The 24,054-nt window shown below is 42.3% G+C and overlaps 1 protein-coding gene across 4 annotated transcripts; it reads right to left on the bottom strand.

Moving 5' to 3' along the window:
* Positions 1-1,418: 1,418 nt before the first annotated feature.
* TXNDC15 (thioredoxin domain containing 15) lies at positions 1,419-23,834 on the bottom strand. 4 transcript variants are annotated; one of them, XM_036848421.1, is made up of 7 exons: positions 23,639-23,834; positions 23,112-23,165; positions 16,085-16,154; positions 14,743-15,230; positions 5,910-6,073; positions 3,846-3,976; positions 1,419-2,163 (listed from the first exon to the last, which is right to left on the bottom strand). In XM_036848421.1, exons 2-7 carry the CDS (start codon positions 23,163-23,165, stop codon positions 1,967-1,969), a joined length of 1,104 nt encoding a protein of 367 aa, XP_036704316.1. In that variant the 5' UTR covers positions 23,639-23,834; the 3' UTR covers positions 1,419-1,966. The 4 variants fall into 4 exon arrangements, with proteins under 4 accessions (XP_036704316.1, XP_036704315.1, XP_036704314.1 ...); XM_036848420.1 differs by lacking the exon at positions 16,085-16,154 and having other exon boundaries at positions 14,743-15,174; positions 23,639-23,768; XM_036848419.1 differs by lacking the exon at positions 23,112-23,165 and having other exon boundaries at positions 23,639-23,717.
* Between the last annotated feature and the right edge of the window lie 220 nt (positions 23,835-24,054).

Below are 24,054 nucleotides of genomic sequence, written 5' to 3'. Positions count from 1 at the left end.
TTCCCTCAACACCAGTGCTTCCCGGCTGACCCTCTACACTTGAACCCCCCCCCTCCAGGGAGCAGCCCTGCTCCACATTTCCCTCCAGGGGAAACTCTGTAGCTTGTCTGAGCTAAGTGTCAGAAGCAAAGCCATGGATCTGCTGGTCATCCTGGGAGCCTTTCCTCACCCTCCAGACTGGAACAGGGCCCCATTACATATCAAACAATATGGAAATTCCTGTATCCTTGATAGGATAACTCCCACTCTTGGAATTTGCCCCCGAGGAAATAAGACTATATACACAACCATAAATCCAGCAAAAGAGGACAGGTTAGATAAGTAATGCTGAATCTATTCAAAGGCCTATTATGTAGCCACGGTTAGGAAAACTATTACCAACAGTGAAATATTTATCATCTGTTAAGCAAAAGAAGAAAAAAACAGATGCTATATCATGACTACAAGTATGGGAAACACACATAAGAGAAAGACTGGAGTGATAGGCATACGATGGTTGCCTGAGCCATGGCAGAGAGGCAGGACTGGGTACCAACCCACATAGAGGCTCTGGAGTCAGAAAGCTTAGGTTTGAAGCTGGGTTCCACCACTGGAAGCTGTATAACCAAGAGCAAGTTATTTAGGGCCTCATTTACTCATTTTAGAGTGGTGTCAATCTCAGAGGGCTATTGTACAGATAAATGAAACGGTGTATGTCAAGCACCTCAAACAGTAGCTGGCACACACAGTAATATTCAAATGTTGGTTATTATTATAAGAGATGGAATAACTAGAGGTTTCTTTTCTTATACGTACAGATAAACATACACGTGAAGGTTCAAATCCCAGCTTCATCAATGTACTGTGTATGTAACCTAGATAAGTTATTTAACCTCAATATGCCTGTTTGCTCATTTGTAAAATGGCAGTAATAATGGTACTGTTCTGAGCTATGGTCCCCTCCTGCCAGTGACTACCCCAGCCAGAGCTGTCGACAGCATGACACATAACATTGTAAACTCTCAACCAATGTTACACTCTGAGAAGGAGACTCATTTAAGGTTCTGTTTTTATAGAATTTAGGACGCCTTATGAACTATTCTATCTAAAGCTCTGGAAATGATCAGTATAAAAGTAGTTTACCATTATGTAGTCAGCTGTCATATCTGAATTTAAGGGATCTTTTAGAAACAGCTTTTCAAAAAGTTTATGTAAATTACATGTTATCTCTTTTCTACATGTATCCTAAACTAGACTAGAATCAACTTGTGGGCAACAACAGTACTTTATATTTCTTTTGACTCTCACTAAACCTAGCACGATTCCAAGAACATTTTTAGGTTTAATTAGTGCATGCTGATTAATATCTGCCTTACCCAGAAACAACTTCTTAAACCACTTCAAATGCTTTCAGTGAAATCAGAGATCATGAACACCAAGGTATTTGACTCTTTATTTTCCCATTGGTTGCTACTTGTAAGGGCACACTTACCGATCCTAATTATTCTTCCCATAAAAGAACACTTTCCTGCTTACTGACTCTGGGAGAGAAATGGCAAACGAACAGAAAACCAACTTTCTTAGACATAATACAAGAAATCAAGTCTTCTAAAACTATAATCTGAAAGTCCTATTTCTGCCTCTATATAGTAAGCATACTGTCATTCTACTCACTATTCCACCAGAATACATCTTCACATGTCACACTGGATTACTCACTTAAGTACTGGGTAAAGTTCAAGTAGTAAAAACAAGAATTTTTACTGAATGTTATGGAATATTTTTGCATTTGCTTATTATAATACTAGTTAGAAACACCAGTTTATAATTTTTTTACACATTCAACAGTTCAACAAACACATGATTCTTTCAATCTGACTGGAGTTGTAAGTCAGTGCTTCACTGGAGAAAATGTCTGAAATTGCAGCGTTAATTTCTGAAATGAAGGATTGAAATTCTTCTTTCCAACTCTCCTTTGAGTCTATCGCTACTCCGCATGTTCCTGCTCTTGTCCTGGAATTAGCCATCGGATACTCTCAGTTCGAACGGTAGCATACATAATAAAACTAATTAAAAAGAATAAGGAAAATACAAGCAACCAGTCTACATTTTTTATCAAAGTGCTGGGAAGAGGACCTATTTGGTCCGCTTGAGTTACCACCACATTCTTCTTGGCTTCTATACCTGGAAGAGAAATCAGTTGTTTCAAATGAGATAGAAAACATACCCGCTACAGAATTTTCTTCAGTATTCTGCATGGTATGCAAAATGATATGCAGTCTTAAAATAAACACCACAGCTAGTATATCTGGGATGGGTTTCACTTGCCTGTCAGTGCCCTTCACCCCACCACATCAAAGAAGCAGGAATCCATTCAGCTGTTCAAAGCTAAAACACTAGAATTTCAGTGAACTCACCAGAAAGGTCTTAGTGCACTGTATGAGTTGTCTTTTGTTCTCTTTCAAGACCAATGTTCAACAACTAGTAAAGCTATTCTCAGGAGTCTACAGAATGTTTTCACAGGGTAAGTAATGCTAAATTCAAAATGCTTTTAAATAATTTACTGAAAGAATTGTTAGGGGACTTCCCTGGCAGTCCAGTGCTTAAGACACCACGCTTCCACTGCAGGATGCGGGTTCATTCCCTGGTCGGGGAACTAAGATCCCGCATGCCATGCGGCACGGCCAAAAAAAAAAAAAAAAAAAAAAAGAGTTAAGCTGAGCTCATTTAAAAAAAAAAAAAAAGAAGAAGAATTGTTAGAACAACTAACCACCACTGGGATCAGTGATTACCAAAGATGCTGTGACTCCTAGATTTCATTTGGTTCTAAGTTTTCTGAGAGCACTGAGCAAAATGGCTCCCCCTGTCCATATCAATCTAAACGACAACCAGGGGTCCAGGACAAGACTTGGAATAACTAACTACCTGGTAAGAAGCCTTTTATTCCTATGAGGTAACTCAGTTCTTTGTTCTTCTGTGTTAGATATAAGTCATTACATGCAGCTAAGAATATATGGAAGGTATGTTATAATTTTTATTTACTTCCAGTGAATATATTTCAGGAAGTAGAGGGGTGCTCATAACTGAGGCATTAAAGCTTTTGAGGAATGAATTTTCCAACAAAGGAAATTTCATCAATGTACAGTGCTCAAAGTTTTACAGGATAAAGATAAGGCCCTATGTTTTGGCAAATATTAAGGAATTAAAACAGCATCTACAAATGAATTAATAAATAGAACTCTATACAGCAATAAACATGAATAAAACACAACCATACACAACAATGCAGATGAATCCCATAAACATAATGGTCAGTGGAATCAGCCAGACGTGGAAGGATCCATACTGTAGGTCTCCATTAATATAAAGGTCAAAAACAAGGACCACTACACTGTGGTGTTAGGAGTGAAGATGGTCGTTATCCTTGGGGAGGACAGGAGTGACAGTGCTGAAAGGGGACTGGTGATGTTCTCTTTCTGAGTACTGGTTACTCAGGGTGTTCACTCTGAAAATTCAATGCCACGTACACTAGTGATTGACGCATATTTTTGTGTAAATATTATACTTAAATGAATAATGTATGTAAAACAGTATCTAGAGGTATATAGTATGTGAATTTTATCTCAATAAAGCTGTTATATTTTTTAAAGGTATCTGTAATCATATTAGTATTACCTATTCATGTTAAGCTTGCCACTGACTGGGAGACATTTAACAGGATCTTAACATTTCATTAGAAAAGAAGTTTTACATCCCAAAGCCAATCTTGAATCCTTCACTTAAGGATAATACTGTAGCAGATCCGAACCCACAGAAGGCACATTCCTCCAGCAATAAAATGTCTTCTTCTACAGTGTTCTACATACCTGTCTGGTTAAAAATGAAGATTTTCAGCGTTTCCAGTGTTCGGTCTGTATGATTAAATCTAGCCATTGGTTTAGCCCCTTGAAATAACAAGATGTTAGGAACAGCTACAGTGCCAAACCTCGTAGAAAGGCTACAAGAGAGAGAAGTCAGTCAGAAAACCTGAATTGACAGTGGGCTTCCTCACACAATTACCATATCAGAATGGATGGAAATAAATGAGAAAGGATCGGTTTCCTGTGGCCTATGGAGGCTTCTGATAATGAGACAATAGGCTTGTAGTTTCTCCTTGACAGCCTTCCTCGTGGGTCATGGTTGGGGGCATTCGTGTTCTGTTCTGAGTTGCTTTCTATTACAACATGGAGCTGCCCATGACACAATTATTCCACTAGTTCTGTTTTTAACAGCCAAAATAGATCAGACCAGAAAATTCTAATTTATGAACAAAGCACACTATGTCAATTTACCTAACAGAAGAAATTTCAGACTCTGCAGAATGCCCATCTCCAACCCTCATAAAAGATTCAACTTAAGCATTTAGGTTAGTGAGTTGGTGCAAAGGAATCTACAACCTAACAAACACACCAGGAAGTTCACAATTAAGGCAGGACAATTCAGAAGTAATAGGACCTGAGCAGTACTGTTTCACTTTTACAGAATACAGAGTAGTGGTATAAGCTCCAGAGTCAAAACGCTCAGGGTTCAAGCCTCAGTTCTGCCACTGAACCAGCTGTGTGACCTTTGGGCAGATTATTTAACCTTTTTAAGCCTCAGTTACCCCCAGAAGTAAAATGGTAATATCGTATGATCAGGATTTTTTCTTTTGTAAACATGCTGTAACATAAATATTAACATATGAGGCAAACACATGTCCCATGCCATACAGTAAGAGCGAGTATCCTCTATTCTCCATAATTGAGGCACCATACCAGGCACTGAGAAGGATGCATGGAGATGAAGAAGGAACAGAGGAGATGATAAAAGCCTGCAGGGATTGGGGGACATGGGGGTTAGTATCAGACCCATAACCAAACAGTACTGAGCAGGTGCTTGGAGCCAGCCCTGCTGGCTTGGGGGCAGTGGAGAGCCCAGTCAAAGCTGGACAATGACCTTGAATGTCCTTCCAATCAGTCTGTAACCTTCGGCCTGGCCACTGAGATCTTTCCCTGAAGGCTTTGTGGGAATTACTAATTTGTTGGGCAATTTCTTTCTTCATAAACAATTTCAGGTAAACACTGGCAGTTCCATTACCTACCCTGAAAATCAGTGCCTCATTTTCACCACCAACTTGACTATCTTCCAGACTTTCCAAATTTATTCACACACAACCTCCTTGTGACCTGCTAATAAGCAGCATCTGACTTAGAGGAGGAGGGGAGTACACAGTTTATAACCCCAGGCACAGTCACAAGGGAAATATACAACATCTGCACAAAGTTCTTTGTAACTTACCTTACTGAACATTCAGAAAAGACAAAACCCCACTGAACAATATGAAAGAATATAAAGCAAGGGTAAATGTATTTCAAAGGCCTAAAATAATTCGTCAAATTTATTGAATGTCTACTAAGAACACGCATGCAAGAATAAATGTAAGCATGAAGAAAGAAAAGGAAGGAGGGAAAGAAGGAAAGAAAAAAATAAAAAGGAAAGAAAGAAATCCTTAGTAGACATAAAACGGGTGCCGAGAGTTAGGCTGCCAGGGTGGGAACCTAAGCTGCAGATGAAAGTCACAAAGGAAGACCCTACTTAGGATGCTATTTTTGCTAATTCAGTCTGGCCCAGACCCTAAAACGTCCTCTGCCCCAACCCCTGCCATCAGGCAGAGCCATCACTGAATTCCACCATGCAGAGAACAGTCTTTCTTCTCAAGGGGTCTCCAGAAAGTCTCCCTCGGGAATGTGACAATCCTCACTAGTCACACTTGTTTCTCCCTCCCTCGGTTCCATTTCAAAGCTCAAGCTCAAACCTACCTCCTCTGCTCCTAACTTAACTGATTACGACCTCCAAGTAACTGCAACCATCATCCTACAGGATGAGGCAGAAACCCCACTAAGAGAAGATACCTGCTGTGCTGAGACGCATCCAGTGCCAAAAAGTGAAGAGCTGGAAACGCCCGGGGCAGAGAGTTAAAATGAGGAGCCAAACTGGCAGAAAATCGGCACCAAGGGGTGTAAAACAGGACTAGCGTGCAGTCACTACCGTTTGGGTTGAGAAAATCCATAAGGTCCTGTGGCAAAAGAAACAAAGTGTTAAAGTCAGCAGTACAGGATGTGCACTTTTTCTGGAAGGATACGCAAGAAACAGGAACCACTGCTGCCGTCAAGGGAGAGGAGGTAGGGGCAGGGACGGGAGGGAGACAGTAGTGCAGCCCTCGAAGAACCTTCTGGATTGGAACCATAGGGATCCATGGGTCAGCAGAAAAGTACTATCAAATGACATGTTATAAACTTTCCTCCAAGGTTTCTTTTTTTTTTTTATTGAAGTATATAGTTGATTTACAATGTTGTGTTAATTTCTTTTCCATTATGGTTTATCAGAGGATATTAAATACAGTTTTCTGTGCTATACAGCAGGACGTTGTTGTTTATCCACTCTCTATGTGATAGTTTGCGTCTACTAATCACAAACTCCCAGTCTATCCCTCCCCCACCCCCTTCTTCCTTGGCAACCACAAGTCTGTCCTCTATGTCTGTGAGTCTGTTTCTGTTTTGTGGATAGGTTCATTTATGTTGTATTTTAGATTCCACATATAAGTGATAGCATATGATATTTGTCTTTCTCTTTCTGACTTACTTCACTTAGTCTAATAATCTCTAGGTCCATCTATATTGCTGCAAATGGCATTATTTCATTCTTTTTTATGACTGAGTAATATTCCATTGTATATATGTACCACATCTTCTTTATCCATTCCTCTGTCAGTGGACATTTAGGCTGTTTGCATGTCTTGGCTATTGTGAATAGTGCTGCTATGAACATTGGGGTGCATGTATGTTCTTTTTTTTTTTTGGCTGCACTGTGCGGCATGCAGGATCTTAGTTCCCCGACCATGAATTGAACCTGCACCCCCTGCAGTGGAAGCACAGAGTCTTAACCACTGGACTGCCAGGGAAGTCCCAGCATGTATTTTTTTGAATTATAGTTTTGTCTGGATATATGCCCAGTAGTGGGATTGCTGGATCATATGGTAGTTCTATTTTTAGTTTTCTGAGGAACCTCCATACTGTCTCCATAGTGGCTGCACCAATGTACATTCCCACCAAGAGTGTAGGAGGGGTCTTCCTCTAGGCTTTCTTAATATTACTATAGAGCAATTTTAATATTTTTCATAATTCATCAACTCATATACTAAGTACTCACAGGGTACAGGCCACGGTCCCAACTTTGGAATTCTGCATCTCATACAATCTAACAACATTATTAAAGCACTGTGGTCTCAGGCCCAAACTATCATCTCAGCAGCTCCAAGTCTGTACTAAGCAGTCAGATCCATGTATTTGAGCAAAGGTTAGTTCAGTTTGAGGGTGCACCATCCATGCCACCACCAAAACTCAGACTGCTCAAACTGCTTTCTCCTGGTCATGTGTGTGACACCCATTAAAAGGCCACAGAGCTGAGGCACAGCATTCACCAGGCACTGAGGGGAGGGTGCAAGGCCAGTGCTGACACCTGCCTCGGAGGGGCACTCAACATACCATATGTACCCTCATTTAAAATAAAGAATCACACCTCTCAGAGCTAGGATTCTTCTCTTACATAAGCAGCCTGAATTCATTCTGCTCTCTGGCTTTAACAATCTTACAGAAAATGTCAGTCAGTATCCCAGTATTCTCTTTAGACTCACCATTTAGCCAACTAGCTGGAAAAGCATGGCTGGGCTGGACAAATTGGTCAGCTCTCAGTCCAGAGTAAACACTAGAGTCACACTCTCTGGAGGAAAAAAAACTTTTCACCAATATAACATACTTCACGGAGGTATAGAACCAAGATGGTGGAGTACAAGGACGTGATCTCACTCCTTCTTGTGAGAACACCAGAATCACAACTAACTGCTGAACAATCATCGACAGGAAGACACTGGAACTCACCAAAAAAGATACCCCACATCCAAAGACAAAGGAGAAACCACAATGAGACGGTAGGAGGGGTGCAATCACAGTAAAATCAAATCCCATAACTGCTGGGTGGGTGACTCACAAACTGGAGAACACTTATACCACAGAAGTCCACCCCCTGGAGTGAAGGCTCTGAGCCCCACGTCAGGCTTCCCAACCTGGGGGTCCAGCAGTGGGAGGAGGAATTCCTAGAGAATCAGGCTTTGAAGCCTAGCGGGATTTGACTACAGGACTCTGACAGGACTGGGGGAAACAGAAACTCCACTCTTGGAGGGCACACACAAAGTAGTGTGCACATCGGGACCCAGGGGAAGGAGCAGTGACCCAGTGAACCAGACCTACCTGCTAGTGTTGGAGGGTCTCAGGCAGAGGCGGGGGGTGGCTGTGGCTCACCGTGGGGACAAGGACACTGGCAGCAGAAGTTCTGGGAAGTACTTCTTGGCGTGAGCCTTCCCAGAATCTGCCATTAGCCCCACCAAAGAGCAGGGTAGGCTCCAGTGTTGGGTTGCCTCAGGCCAAACAACCAACAGGAAGGGAACCCAGCCCCACACATAAGCAGACAAGCAGATTAAAGTTTTACTGAGCTGTGCCCACCAGAGCAACACCCAGCTCTACCCACCACCAGTCCCTCCCATCAGGAAACTTGCTCAAGCCTCTCAGCCTCATCCACCAGAGGGCAGACAGCAGAAGCAAGAAGAACTACAATCCTGCACCTTGTGGAACAAAAACCACATTCACAGAAAGACAGACAAGATGAAAAGGCAGAGGGCTATGTACCAGATGAACGAACAAGATAAAACCCCAGAAAAACAACTAAATGAAGTGGAGATAGGCAACCTTTCAGAAAAAGAATTCAGAATAATGATAGTGAAGGTGATCCAGGACCTCGGAAAATGAATGGAAGCAAAGATCGAGAAGATGCAAGAAATGTTTAGCAAAGACCTAGAAGAATTAAAGAACAAACAAACAGAGATGAACAATACAATAACTGAAATGAAAACTACACTAGAAGGAATCAATAGCAGAATAACTGAGACAGAAGAACGGATAAGTGACCTGGAAGACAGAATGGTGGAATTCACTGCTGTGGAACAGAATAAAGAAAAAAGAATGAAAAGAAATGAAGACAGCCTAAGAGACCTCTGGGACAACATTAAATGCAACAACATTCGCATTACATGGGTCCTAGAAGGAGAAGAGAGAGAGAAAGGACCCGAGAAAATATTTGAAGAGATTATAGTTGAAAACTTCCCTAACATGGGAAAGGAAATAGCCACCCAAGTCCAGGAAGCGCAGAGACTCCCATACAGGATAAACCCAAGGAGAAACATGCCGAGACACATAGTAATCAAATTGGCAAAAATTAAAGACAAAGAAAAATTACTGAAAGCAGCAAGGGAAAAATGACAAATAACATACAAGGGAACTCCCATAAGGTTAACAGCTGATTTCTCAGCAGAAACTCTACAAGCCAGAAGGGAGTGGCCTGATATACTCAAAGTGATGAAAGGGAAGAAACTACAACCAAGATTACTCTACCCAGCAAGGATCTCATTCAGATTCAATGGAGAAATCAAAAGCTTTACAGACAAGCAAAAGCTAAGAGAATTCAGCACCACCAAACCAGCTCTACAACAAATGCTAAAGGAACTTCTCTAAGTGGGAAACACAAGAGAAGAAAAGGACCTACAAAAACAAACCCAAAACAATTAAGAAAATGGTCATAGGAACATACATATCGATAATTACCTTAAACGTGAATGGATTAAATGCTCCAACCAAAAGACAAAGGCTTGCTGAATGGATACAAAAACAAGACCCATATATATGCTGTCTACAAGAGACCCACTTCAGACCTAGGGACACATACAGACCGAAAGTGAGGGGATGGAAAAAGATACTTCCATGCAAATGTAAATCAAAAGAAAGCTGGAGCAGCAATACGCATATCAGATAAAATAGACTTTAAAGAATGCTACAAGAGACAAGGAGGGACACTACATAATGTTCAAGGGATCAATCCAAGAAGAAGATATAACAATTATAAATATATATGCACCCAACATAGGAGCACCTCAATACATAAGGCAACTGCTAACAGCTATAAAAGAGAAAATCGACAGTAACACAATAATAGTGGGGGACATTAACACCTCACTTACACCAATGGACAAATCATACAAAATGAAAATAAATAAGGAAACAGAAGCTTTAAATGACACAATAGACCAGATAGATTTAATTGATATTTATAGGACATTCCATCCAAAAACAGCAGATTACACTTTCTTCTCAAGTGCGCATGGAACATTCTCCAGGATAGATCACATCTTGGGTCACAAATCAAGCCTCAGTAAATTTAAGAAAATTGAAATCATATCAAGCATCTTTTCTGACCACAATGCTATGAGATTAGAAATGAATTACATGGAAAAAAAAGTAAAAAACACAAACACATGGAGGCTAAACAATACATTACTAAATAACCAAGAGATCACTGAAGAAATCAAAGAGGAAATCAAAAAATACCTAGCGACAAATGACAATGAAAACATGACGATCCAAAACCTATGGGATGCAGCAAAAGCAGTTCTAAGAGTGAAGTTTATAGCTATACAAGCCTACCACAAGAAACAAGAAAAATCTCAAATAAACAATCTAACCTTACACCTAAAGGAACTAGAGACAGAAGAACAAACAAAACCCAAAGTTAGCAAAAGGAAAGAAATCATAAAGATCAGAGCAAAAATAAATGAAATAGAAACAAAGAAAACAATAGCAAAGATCAATAAAACTAAAAGCTGGTTCTTTGAGAAGATAAACAAAATTGATAAACCATTAGCCAGACTCATCAAGAAAAAGAGGGAGAGAAGTCAAATCAATAAAATTAGAAATGAAAAAGGAGACGTTACAACAGACACCGCAGAAATACAAAGCATCCTAAGAGATTACTACAAGCAACTCTATGCCAATAAAATGGACAACCTGGAAGAAATGGACAAATTCTTAGAAAGGTATAACCTTCCAAGACTGAACTAGGAAGAAATAGAAAATATGAAGAGACCAATCACAAGTAATGAAATTGAAACTGATTAAAAATCTTCCAACAAACAAAAGTCCAGGACTTCACAGGTGAATTCTATCAAACATTTAGAGAAAAGCTAACACCTATCCTTCTCAAACTCTTCCAAAAAATTGCAGAGGAAGGAACACTCCCAAACTCATTCTATGAGGCCACCATCACCCTGACACCAAAACCAGACAAAGATACTACAAAAAAAGAAAATTACAGACCAATATCACTGATGAATATAGATGCAAAAATCCTCAACAAGATACTAGCAAACAGAATCCAACAACACATTAAAAGGATCATACACCATGATCAAGTGGGATTTATCCCAGGGATGCAAGGATTCTTCAATATACACAAATCAATCAATGTGATACACCATCTTAACAAATTGAAGAAAAACCATATGATCATCTCAATAGATGCAGAAAAAGCTTTTGACAAAATTCAACACCCATTTATGATAAAAACTCTCCAGAAAGTGGGCACAGAGGGAACCTACCTCAACATAATAAAGGCCATATATGACAAACCCACAGCAAACATCATTCTCAGTGGTGAAAAACTGAAAGCATTTCCTCTAAGATCAGGAACAAGACAAGGATGTCCACTCTCGCCACTATTATTCAACATAGTTTTGGAAGTCCTAGCCACGGCAATCAGAGAAGAAAAAGAAGTAAAAGGAATACAAATTGGAAAAGAAGAAGTAAAACTGTCACTGTTTGCAGATGACATGATACTATACATAGGGAATCCTAAAGATGCCACCAGAAAACTACTAGGGCTAATCAGTGAATTTGGTAAAGTTGCAGGATACAAAATTAATGCACAGAAATCTCTTGCATTCCTATACACTAATGATGAAAAATCTGAAAGAGAAATTAAGGAAACACTCCCATTTACCACTGCAACAAAGAGAATAAAATACCTAGGAATAAACCTACCTAGGGAGACAAAAGACCTGTATGCAGAAAACTACAAGACACTAATGAAAGAAATTAATGATACCTACAGATGGAGAGATATACCATGTTCTTGGATTGGAAGAATCAATATTGTGAAAATGACTCTACTACCCAAAGCAATCTACAGATTCAATGCAATCCCTATCAAATTACCAATGGCATTTTTTATGGAGCTAGAACAAAAAATCTTAAAATTTGTATGGAGACACAAAAGACCCCGAATAGCCAAAGCAGTCTTGAGGGAAAAAAACCAAGCTGGAGGAATCAGACTCCCTGACTTCAGACTATACTACAAAGCTACGGTAATCAAGACAATATGGTACTGGCACAAAAACAGAAACATAGATCAATGGAACAAGATAGAAAGCACAGAGATAAACCCACACACCTATGGGCAACTAATCTATGACAAAGGAGGCAAGGATATACAATGGAGAAAAGACGGTCTCTTCAATAAGTGGTGCTGGGAAAACTGGACAGTTACATGTAAAAGAATGAAATTAGAACACTCCCTAACACCATACACAAAAATAAACTCAAAATGGATTCGAGCCCTAAATGTAAGACCGGACACTATAAAACTCTTAGAGGAAAACATAGGAAGAACACTCTTTGACATAAATCACAGCAAGATCTGTTTTGATCCACCTCCTAGAGTAATGGAAATAAAAACAAAAATAAACAAATGGGACCTAATGAAACTTCAAAGCTTTTGCACAGCAAAGGAAACCATAAACAAGATGAAAAGACAACCCTCAGAATGGGGGAAAATATTTGCAAACGAATCAACGGACAAAGGATTAATCTCCAAAATATATAAACAGCTCATGCAGCTCAATATTAAAAAAACAAACAACCGAATCCAAAAATGGGCAGAAGACCTAAATAGACATTTCTCCAAAGAAGAGAGACAGCTGGCCAACAAGCACATGAAAAGCTGCTCAACATCACTAATTATTAGAGAAATGCAAATCAAAACTACAGTGAAGTATCACTTCACACCAGTTAGAATGGGCACCATCAGAAAAATCTACAAACAACAAATGCTGGAGAGGGTGTGGAGAAAAGGAAACCCTCTTGCACTATTGGTGGGAATGTAAATTGATACAGCCACTATGGAGAACAGTATGGAGGTTCCTTAAAAAACTAAAGATAGAATTACCATATGATCCAGCAATCCCACTACTGGGCATATACCCAGAGAAAACCATAATTCAAAAAGGCACATGCACCCCAATGTTCACTGCAGCACTATTTACAATAGCCAGGTCATGGAAGCAACCTAAATGCCCATCGACAGATGAATGGATAAAGAAGATGTGGTACATATATACAATGGAATATTACTCAGCCATAAAAAGGAATGAAATTGGGTCATTTGTTGCGACGAGGATGGCTCTAGAGACTGTCATACAGAGTGAAGTGAGTCACAAAGAGAAAAACAAATATTGTATATTAACACATATATGTGGAACCTAGAAAAATGGTACAGATGAACCAGTTTGCAGGGCAGAAATTGAGACACAGATGTAGAGAACAAACGCATGGACACCAAGGGGGGAAGTGGCGGGGGCCGGGGGTGGTGGTGGTGGTGTGATGAATTGGGCGATTGGGATTGACATGTATACACTGATGTGTATAAAACTGATGACTAATAAGAACCTGCTGTATAAAAAAAAATTAAAAAAATAAAACAAAAAAAAACCATACTTCGCAACCTAAGTGTCCATCGACAGATGAATGTATAAAGAAGATGTGGCACATATATACAATGGAATATTACTCAGCCATAAAAAGAAATGAAAGTGAGTTATTTGTAGTGAGGTGGATGGACCTAGAGTCTGTCATACAGAGTGAAGTAAGTCAGAAAGAGAAAAACAAATACCATATGCTAACTCATATATATGGAATCTAAAAAAAAAAAAATGGTTCTGAAGAATCTAGGGGCAGGACAGGAATAAAGATGCAGACATAGAGAATGGACTTGAGGACACGGGAGGGGGAAGGGTAAGCTGGGACGAAGTGAGAGAGTAACACTGACATATATACACTACCAAATGTATAACAGATAGCTAGTGGGAAGCAGCCGCATAGCACAGGGAGATCAGCTCGGTGCTTTGTGACCACCTAGAGGGGTGGGATAGGGAAAGAGGGAGGGAGGGAGACACAAGAGGGAGGGGACATGGGGATATATGTATATGTATAGCTGATTCACTTTGTTATACAGCAGAAACTAATACAACATTGTAAAGCAATTATACTCCAGTAAAGATGTTAAAAAATATATATATATATATATATATATATATATATATGTATAAAACATACTTCTCAGGGAGATGACTAGTCTAAACAATACTAAATTACAATTTTAGTAATTCAGATATTTTATTTTTACGCCTCCATAACAAATACCTCATTTAGAAGAAGAAGAATGTTATGATTCTGATACCAAGCACCTATCTGTCCACTGGGATTTTTATCATGAGACTTGGTGGTGAGATTAACCCAAGGCTGACTAGGTTTAGGCCGCCTGAAAAGCATATTCGACACTAGTTATATCTCCTCCTTTTCCTACAAACGTCACAGAAAGCCAGGTGAATTTTCACTGATGCAGCCATTAAATGCTATCCCACTTACAATGTGATAAAGATTCTGACTCCCCATTTGAAAGCTGATAGAGTATTAAATCGTAAAATCAATGTGCAGAGAAGGAGGAAAGCACTAAATACTTTTGTCTTACCTGTGACATATTTAAAATTTTCAGAGTGAAATTTTCTAATCCCGTCACATTCCTCTCCTCGCAGTTCACCTTCGGGGATTTCAGACTTTCGGTGGTGTTGGCGTCCTCTGTCGGGGGCGGGTCAGATTCCACCACTTCGGGCTCTGCGTAGTACTCCTCTTCTCTCTCCGGGAAGCTGGCTCCAGCGCTGTCCAGAGAGAAGAGGCTCTCCCGGGGGTTGCACCTCGAGTCCTCCTCCCCTCCAGCCCTGCAGGTGCCGCCGCCGGGCTCTGGGCTCAGTTTGTCCTCGGCTTCCCCAGGAATCACAGACAACATTACCATGTGTTCACCATCAGCGTCCAGCCCCAGCACTGCCTCGGCCTCTTCTGCAGACAGGTCCTGGCCCACTGGGTCACGGGAAGGCACCTCCTCACTCGTGTACCCAGCCCCCACCTGGAATGGGTAAGCAGGCTGCTCCTCTGACCATAAGTGACCTCTTTTCTCTGCAACTAAAACATGCCACTATGTTCACAGTCACATCTAACTTCAAAGTAAATGAATCCCAAAGAATTACAGTTCTCAAATATGAAATTTTCCCCTCCAGAGTAAAAAGTTACCTTCCCATTAAACTATCACAGAGCCACCCATCATTCTCCAGGTCATGAAGAAGATCACAAGGAGATACTAGATTAATGAATGCAAAGAAGTGGACAAACACATAGCTTCATGCAAAACCTGCTGCTTGCCATGCGGATTACAAGCAAAAACATTCCACTGCAGACATCCAATTAGGAAAATATAATACAAACACTTTAACAATTTAGTTTCTTTGATGAGACTATCCAAGAAAATAATGATGGCTTTATGGAAGACTCTACCATGGTAAAGCATCTTTGCACCCATTATAACAGCTCTGTGAGATGGGCAGCACAAGGGTTATCATCCCGACTTAACAGATGAGGTACAGAGAGGTTCAGTGTAATGCCCAACGGCACACAGCCAGTAAGCAGCAGAGCCAGGTCTAAGAGCGAAGTTTTCTGACTGCTACTCCAGAGCGGGCCTTACCCTCCCCACATGATACCTCGGAGGGCTGCTGGGCCACACTGCCCAAAGAATGCTACTAGAGCCAGCTCCTTCCCGAGGTGGCCTCTACAGCTGACCTCTGCTCTCCTGCCTGCTGCCCTTGGGCTACTGCCCTCAGGAGTGCTAAAGGTGCACCAAGCAGAGCAGGGGCAGCAGCAGGGAGAAGAGGAGGAGGATTTTCCTCTCACTTTGGAGCCACTAGATGCGGCTTGGGCCAAAGGTTCAGGTAAGGGGAGAGTCCTGGGCAGTCTCATACATCCATCCAGCAAGCTCCACTCACCTCTGTACAATGACTCCTGCCCTCCACCTCTCATGATCTCAATGACAGCCGCCAGACTCCAAACCAGGCACTGACCAGGGGAAACGAATGAGCCCAGCTGCACTCAGACAAGCCCACCATATGGCTGGGGAGCCACCAGCTGTATAATGAGCTCTGCCTGCAAACAGCATGTCTAGCAGAGTGTGAATGACCAACTGGCTTCAAAGCTGGGGAGGGATCTGGGAACTTCCTAAGGTATGCACATTTGTATAACATCTCAAAGAATATCTCCATAGATGTTTGCAGGTTCATTCAGCAATTCAAAAACATTCTCTGGGAATTTGCTTCAGGCTAAGTGGAATAACAGGAACCAGATTTACTCTCCCTCCTGAAACGACCCAAAAAACAGCCAAATATGTGAAACAACAGTTTCAGGAGACTAGCAATGAGACAAGGAAGGACAGTGAACAGGAAGCAAATGAGAAGAGCCCTACAAATGCTCTAGCTTACTGCCTGAGAGTTCCTGCCCTGTCTCAGGGAGGGCCCAGCTGACTTCTCGAGTTGAGATGGAACTGAGGGTCCAGAAAGACCAAGAAGCTAGAGTTTGCAGGACAGAATACTGGAGATGGGAGAGCTGCAGAAAGAGGACTCTGGAGATCCGTGGAGGGGGCCCCGCCTTGAGTATACTGGTCCACACATGCCTGTAAGTGAACTACCCCAAGCCAGGGAAAGAACCACTCAAAGGGATTAGAGGTAACAGTACCCAACAGCCACAGAAAGCTGGGAATAGTACCTGTCCCCACCCACTAGCCTGGGAAACCTCCTAAGTCACAGGGCACTGGGGAGAGTACACGAAAGGGACTTGCCTCAGCAGTGGGGCCCAATTAACCCTAAAGTAAATACAGCTCTGCTTCCATCTAGCAAACCTTAAAAGTGAGAATCAAACTGTGTTCAAGTAACTTAACTGTATCCCAGAACAAAGCTCAAGAATATTTATAGGAATACTAAAATATCTAGCACTCAACCAGGTAAAATTTACTTCTGGCATCCAATCAAAGATTACCAGGCATGCAAAGAAGCAGGGAAATTCTCATTATCCATAATGAGAATAATCAACCAAACCTGACCCAGAACTTGTACAGATGTCAGAATTATTAGATGAGGCTATCAAAACAGCAATAACTGCATTACATATGTTTAAAAAGTTAAGTAGATATAGAGAACATAACATATAAAAAAAGACCCAAATCAAAATGCAAATCAAAACCACAATGAGATATCACCTCACACATGTTAGAATGGCTATTATCAAAAAGACAAGAAATGACAAATGTTGGTATGCATGCGGACAAAGGGGAACCCTTGTGCACTATCAGTGAGAACGTAAATTGGTGCAGCCACTAAGGAAAACAGTATGGAAGTTCCTCAAAAAAATAAAAAACAGAACTACCATATGATCCAGCAATTCCACTTCTGGGCATTTATCCAAAGAAAATGAAAACACTCACCTGAAAAGGTACATGCACCCCCATGTTCACTGCAGCATTATTTACAAAACCCAAGACATGGAAGCAATTGATAGATGCATAGATAAAGAAAATGTGAGATATATATACATATATTTGTATATGTATATGTGTGTGTATATATATATGTATATGTATTATGTGTATATATATGTATATGTATATATAAAAAGAATATTATTCAGCCATTTAAAAACAAGAAATCTGGGCTTCCCTGGTGGCGCAGTGGTTGAGAATCTGCCTGCCGATGCAGGGGACACGGGTTCGGGCCCTGGTCTGGGAGGATCCCACGTGCCGCGGAGCAACTGGGCCCGTGAGCCACAATTACTGAGCCTGCGCGTCTGGAGCCTGTGCTCCGCAACAAGAGAGGCCGCGATAGTGAGAGGCCTGCGCACCGCGATGAAGAGTGGCCCCCACTTGCCACAACTAGAGAAAGCCCTCACACAGAAACGAAGACCCAACACAGCCATAAATAAATAAAAATTAAAAACAAAACAAAACAAAACAAAAAAATCATTTAAAAAAAAAAAAGAAAAAGCCAGTGCCATTCCACAGAGAGGGAAATAAAACCAGAAAGAACCTAGGAATCTTCAAAATCTTCACCAGACTCTCCACCTGTTTCCTCCCTCCTCTCTGATTAACTTCTCCTTAAAAAAAAAAAAAAAAAAAAAAAAAACAAGAAATCTTGCCATTTGCGACAAGATGTACAGACCTTGAGGGCATTATGCTAAGTGAAATAAATCAGAGAAAGACAAATACTGTATTATCTCACTTAAATGTAGAATCTAAAAACAAACAAACAACAACAAAAAACCCACAAGCTCATACAGAAAACAGTTTGGTGGTTGATTGACAGAGGTGGTGGGTAGGGGGTAGGCAAAATGGGTGAAGATGGTCAAAAAGTACAAACTTCCAGTTATAAAATAAGTAAGTCATGGGGATAGAATGCACAGCATGGTAACTATAGTTAATTATACTATACTGTATATTTGAAAGTTGCTAAGAGAGTAGTAAACCTTAAAAGGTCTCATCCAAAGAAAAAAATTGTATAACTGTGTGTGATGGTGGATTTTAACCAGACTTATTGTGGTGATCATTTTACAATATATATATATATCGAATGATTATGTTGTACAACTGAAACTACTATAATGTTATATATCAACTATATCTCAATAATAATTTTTTAAAAGACCCAAATTATACTTCTAGCAATGAAAATTACAAGGTCTGAGATGAAAACTGCACTGGATGGGATTCATAGCAGATTAGACATTACAGAAGAAAAGAGTAGTTAACTTAAGGCATAGCAATAGAACCAATACAAAATGAAACACACAATGAAAAAAAGAATCTCCCCCCAAATTAAGAGTGACAGTGAGCTGTGGGACAATTTCAAGTGGTCTCATGTACAGATAATTGGAGTACCCAAAAGAGAGAAGTAAATGGGGGAAAACAGAAAAAGTAATTGAAGAAACAATAACCAAAACCTTTACAAACCTGATGAAAACTATAAATCCATAGATCCAAGAAACTCAACAAACTACACCAAGATACATCATAATCAAACTGATCAAAACCAGTGACAAAGAAAAAATCTTAAAAGCAGCCAGAGAAAAAAGACATGCTATGTATAGAGGAACAAAGACAAGGATGACAGCAGATTTCTCATTGGAAACTGCAAGCAAGAAGAGCAGCATCTTTAAAGTACTGAAAGGAAAAAAACTATAAACCTAGAATTCTATACCCAGCAAAAATATCTTTCAAAAACAAAGGCAAAATAAATACGTTTTCAGACATACAAAAGCTGAAACAATTCATAACCAGCAGACCTACATGACAAGAATCTGAAATGAACTTATTCAGGCAATAGAAAAATGATACCAGATGGAAATGTGGATCCACACAAAAGAATGAATAGCATCAGAAATGGTAACTACATAAATAAATATACACAATTCTTTCTGAAAGTCTAGCTCTGAAGGGGAAAAGAAAGATCCAGTAGTTGTTATGGGCAGGCAGGGGACTAAGGGAAATTTTCGTTTTGGTTTTTAGGACACAGGAGAAATTTAAGGATATATAAAGCTCATGGGAAAGTGAGTAAGCAGGGAGAGGTGACAATACAGGTTAGAGAGGGCAGAGTACAGGGCTTGAGAAGCAAGGTAGGTCCTTGACAGAAGAGGGTCAAGCACTTCTTTGCCTATGACCTAGAGAAGGGGCTGGGTGCCTGGGCAAGGAGCTCTGTCAATGGGGTGCGGATGGCAGTCTTTCTGTAGCCTTTGGTTGATAAACATGTACTGCTTGTATAATCATAAGTAAAAACAAACAAACATGTTTACTAGATCGTCCTTAAGTCAGAGCAGGAAATGAAGCCAGAGAGGCTAAAAGTCTGGAGAAGAACAAAGGGTGCCAGATTTGGGAACCAACTCTACTCCCAAATGCACCAGCTCTGCAGAGATCTTCTCTCTCTGAACCTAATCAACATTCTAGGTCCTCTAAAGTAAATGGAGAATGCCAATATCCTAAAAGAATCTCAAGAGAAAAAAATGAGGGCACAAAATAGAATCTGGTCCTTCTGATCCCCTTCATGTAAAACTGGATAGATGTCCCTTACAGAAAATCAAAAGGAAGTCTGAGTGATGCAGAGAGCTAGAATTTTGAGTCAGGAGTGTTGGTTTTTCCCTCCTGTGAAGATATTTAAGTAGAGAGGACAAATTAGGAACAAAAAAAAAATTCTCACACCCTCAGGTACCATTTTTTTCATTTAAGCATTGGGAAGAAAGGAAACATTGAATTATTCCACTCTAAGAAATGACCTACCGTGTGAGAGCCATTGAACCCTCCCATGGTAATGCACCTTTTAAAAGAGATTGCTTCGCAATGTCAATAATCTGATTATAGTTTGAGCCATGCATAAAGTGGAAATTATTGCACTCCTGGCAGCAAGGAATATGTTTGGAGAACAGGGGCGAGGGCACCACCCCAACTCTGCCAAGGAGCCCTAGCCTGGGTCAGCTCCTTCGTACCCTTCCAGTTGTTCTCAAAAGACTCTCTACCAGCCACAGGTTTTTTTCCAGAATGGCTTCTGCGGCAGGGGAGCCGACTGGGGAGGACCAAAATCAGCTGGGGGTTAGAGGGGCAGCAACCCGTACTTTCCATAGGAAATTTTCAGTGTGTGCATCTAACAAATGGAGAAACTACCACTGAAAGGCAGACATTCATAGGGCTACCATGCAAATTAAATGAGAAAAGACGTATATGGTCCCTGGCACATGGTAAGCACTCCATAAATGGCTACAGTGATGGTGATGATGATGATGATGATAATGGTTATGACTGATGTTTACAATTCAAAGAGATGGACGGGAACCACAACCAGGTCCTATTAATTCCTCTGCTAAATACACTCTGGATCCATCCACTTCTCCCAGCCCATTCACATCCCTCAGCCTAGGCCACAGTCATCTCTCACTTGGACAACTGCTGCAACCCCCAAAATGGTCTTCCTGGTTGGCCCTCTACCCCCTCTCCAAACCCTTCTCCTCACAGCATCCAAGTGAAACTGAAAGTTAAAGGCAAATGTGATCATGTCACTCCCCTGCTAAAACACTTTCAGTGGCTTCCCCCTACGCTGTGAATGAATCCATGCTCTGTAGCATGACTACCAGGCCCCAGGTGATAAAGCCTCTGTCCATACTCCCAACAGGTGCCACTAGACATTTCTGGTCCCTGATCACTCACACCCTCCTCCCCATACCTCAGAACTGTCCTGAGGGCTGTTTCTCTCCCAGGAGCCCTCCCTCCACTCCCTCTCTTCTTCTGGCTAATCTGACACATCCTTCAGATCTCACCCTAAACTTCACTTCTGTGAACTTCACCCTCCTAGACCCTCATACCAGAAGGGTCTCCCATTACAGCATTCCATAATGCCCTGGGGCTCTCCTTGAAGCATTTTCCACTCTTGTGGAAAATTTACTTAATTATTTGTGGTCATTTAATGCCTGCCTTCCCCATCAGACAGGAGGGTGGACGTATTTCTCTGCTTGCTCTCCACTGCACCCAGAGTGCCTAACAGAGCATATGGCATATGACGGGTGCTCAGTCAGAATCTGCTAGTTGACTGTCTAGTGAAGATAGGTGTGGGGTGTTGAAGTCCGGGGTTGGCACCCGTTCCTTGACACCTGGACAGCACTGCCACCTCCAGTTGCTAATTTGCCAGTGGTATCCTCTGCAGAAAAAAAGCCTTGGATTTTCAGCCACCCCCAAAAGGAACCAGCTGGTGAAGCTTTCTCAGTCCTCACTCCATTCATGGCCTGGCCATGATGACCAGTGACCCACCCCATGGCTGGTGTTATCCTCAGGTCTGTATGACGTGACCCTCCCTGCCAGGTAGGCTCACTGACTGCCGAATCAGCCAGGGTTCTGCCAGGAAACAACACACGCAACTTGGACAATTGGAGGAGAACTTAATAAAGGTACCTCCAACATGTGAGCTGGGTGTAGAGAAACCAAAAGCAATGGTAAGGAATCCCAAGGTCATTAACAGCAGAGGGGGAGCCAGTTACCACTCATAGACCTTAAGAGTCCAGAGGCAGAAGCCTTGAAACAGAGAGGACAGCCTTCTAGAAGCCCTAACTTTCAGTGGAGGGACACAGCCAACCTGTGATATCCCCAAGGGAGGGAGCTGAGAGAATCAATACCCTGACCTCACTCTCCCTTCATGCCAACACAACAGAAGCCAGAAGACAGAAGAGCCAGTTGTTTATTCCACACCGGACAGCTACTCAGGGCACAGAGCAGGGTGGAGAAGGCTGAAGAATGATCTGAGAGACAAACAGAAGATATCCAGCACATGCTGTCCCCTCTCTGAGGCTGGTGGTTAAGTGTAGCGACAGAGAAATGTAGTACAGAGGTTTGACTGTGAGGTCAGGCAGACAGAGGCTTGAATTGTAGCTTCTCAACTTCTGCTGTTGGACCTTGGTAAAAGACTTAGGGGATGCTGAGTCTCAGTTTACTCATCCATCAAATGGGGACAATAACAACATACATTTCATAAGCATTTAAAGACTAAATAAGATGATGCTCAAAAAGCACTAAGCACACTGCCTGGCACATAATGAGTGTTTTCATTACTTTTCATTACTCAGCAAGCCGGCTCCCCTGCCTCTTTCCAGGACACGGCAGGGAAAGGAAAGATCTGTGTATTCCTGTTAAGTTTTGAATGACAAGAAAGGCCAAAGGGTCTGGACTTTAATAGGGCTCTGCAGAGTGGCGCAAAGAAGCAATGGGAGTAAGGCCTCCACTCCTGGGCCCAGCCATGCCTCCAGGTGGCTGCCTTCCCCACGGAGGGACCCTGAGAGCATGCTCTGGCAAGCAGCAAGTTACCCTGGGAGTCTGCTGTGTTTTTCTCATCTGTCCTTCACAGGCACCTGAGCAAGAGTGACCTTCTTAAGAAAGTGGTCCAGCAGGCTGCAAAGTAAAGCATGGGCTTTGCAGTCAGAGATACAGGCTCTGCCAATTACCAGAATCGCAAACGTAGGCAGATTACTCAGTCTCTCTGAGCTCAGCATCTTCATCTGTAAAACACGGATACTCATGGAATCTATCTCATAGGATCGGTGGGAGAGCTAAATAAGATAATGATAGAAAGCACTATACACAGTTCCTGGCTCCTAATAAGGGCACCATAGAGGTCGGCTATTGATTATGATGATTATCATTAATAATAAAGTGCTCAGCACATGGGGGTACGCCTCAGTAAGCGCTAATACACGGTTCCTCCCGACTGAGTCACCTGCTCAGGGGCCTGAACATGGCCCGGGCATCCCGCCCCGCCGTCCCCTACCCCGGACCGCGAGCGGGGACCACTGGGGGAAGGAGGTCGGGATAACCCGGGGAGAGGCGCTCTAGGGGGCGCCAGGAAGAGGCGAGGCGCGCAACGCGGGCCTTCGCGCAGGTAGAAGAGCGTCGCCCGGGGAGACAGCCACCTCGCCGGTCATTTCACGCACAGCCGCCCGCGCCGCCGCCCACGGCCCCAGCCCGCACTCACCCTCCTGGCCGCGGGCGGGAGGCCCCAGCACCCACAGCAGTACCTGCCACCAGCCAAGGAGCCGCATGGTGCACGGCAGGCAGCGGCTCCACCACCCAGGCCGAAGGGCAACCGGCGCACAGCGACGCGAGTCGCGCTCCTTGCCGGCGGAAGGCTTGGGGAGGAGAGCCCGGGAGCGCGGGCGCGGCCCCGCGCCGCCATCTTAGCAGCTGGCAGCTGCCGCGGGCGCCATCTTGGTGCCGGGCGGCCGCCTCTGGTCTGTGGCCTGTGCCGTGGGGCTCGGGGCTGTTTGGGAGCCAAGCGCCCGCCATCTCAGGTCTTTTCGAAGTTTCCTGACCCTCAGGTCCTGGGCGGGGTTCCGGCAGAGGCCCGTTGCTGTCTTTCTTCACCCTGCAATCGGGGCCGGGCGGCCGGCA

The sequence above is a fragment of the Balaenoptera musculus genome, chromosome 3, assembly GCF_009873245.2.
Source record: "Balaenoptera musculus isolate JJ_BM4_2016_0621 chromosome 3, mBalMus1.pri.v3, whole genome shotgun sequence".
Lineage (NCBI taxonomy): Eukaryota > Metazoa > Chordata > Mammalia > Artiodactyla > Balaenopteridae > Balaenoptera > Balaenoptera musculus.
The sequence above is the reverse complement of the archived record's forward strand: the minus strand, read 5'-3'. Positions and strand labels throughout refer to the sequence as shown.

Excerpts from the sequence above, each read along its gene's own strand:
- TXNDC15 (XM_036848421.1), bottom strand. The coding sequence starts at position 23,165 with ATGAAGATGCTGAGCTCAGAGAGACTGAGTAATCTGCCTACGTTTGCG. Across the intron at positions 6,074-14,742 it reads AAATTTTAAATATGTCACAG|GACCTTATGGATTTTCTCAA; the intron begins GTAAGACAAAAG and ends CTTTTGCCACAG. Across the intron at positions 2,164-3,845 it reads CTTCATTTTTAACCAGACAG|GTATAGAAGCCAAGAAGAAT; the intron begins GTATGTAGAACA and ends TTTCTCTTCCAG.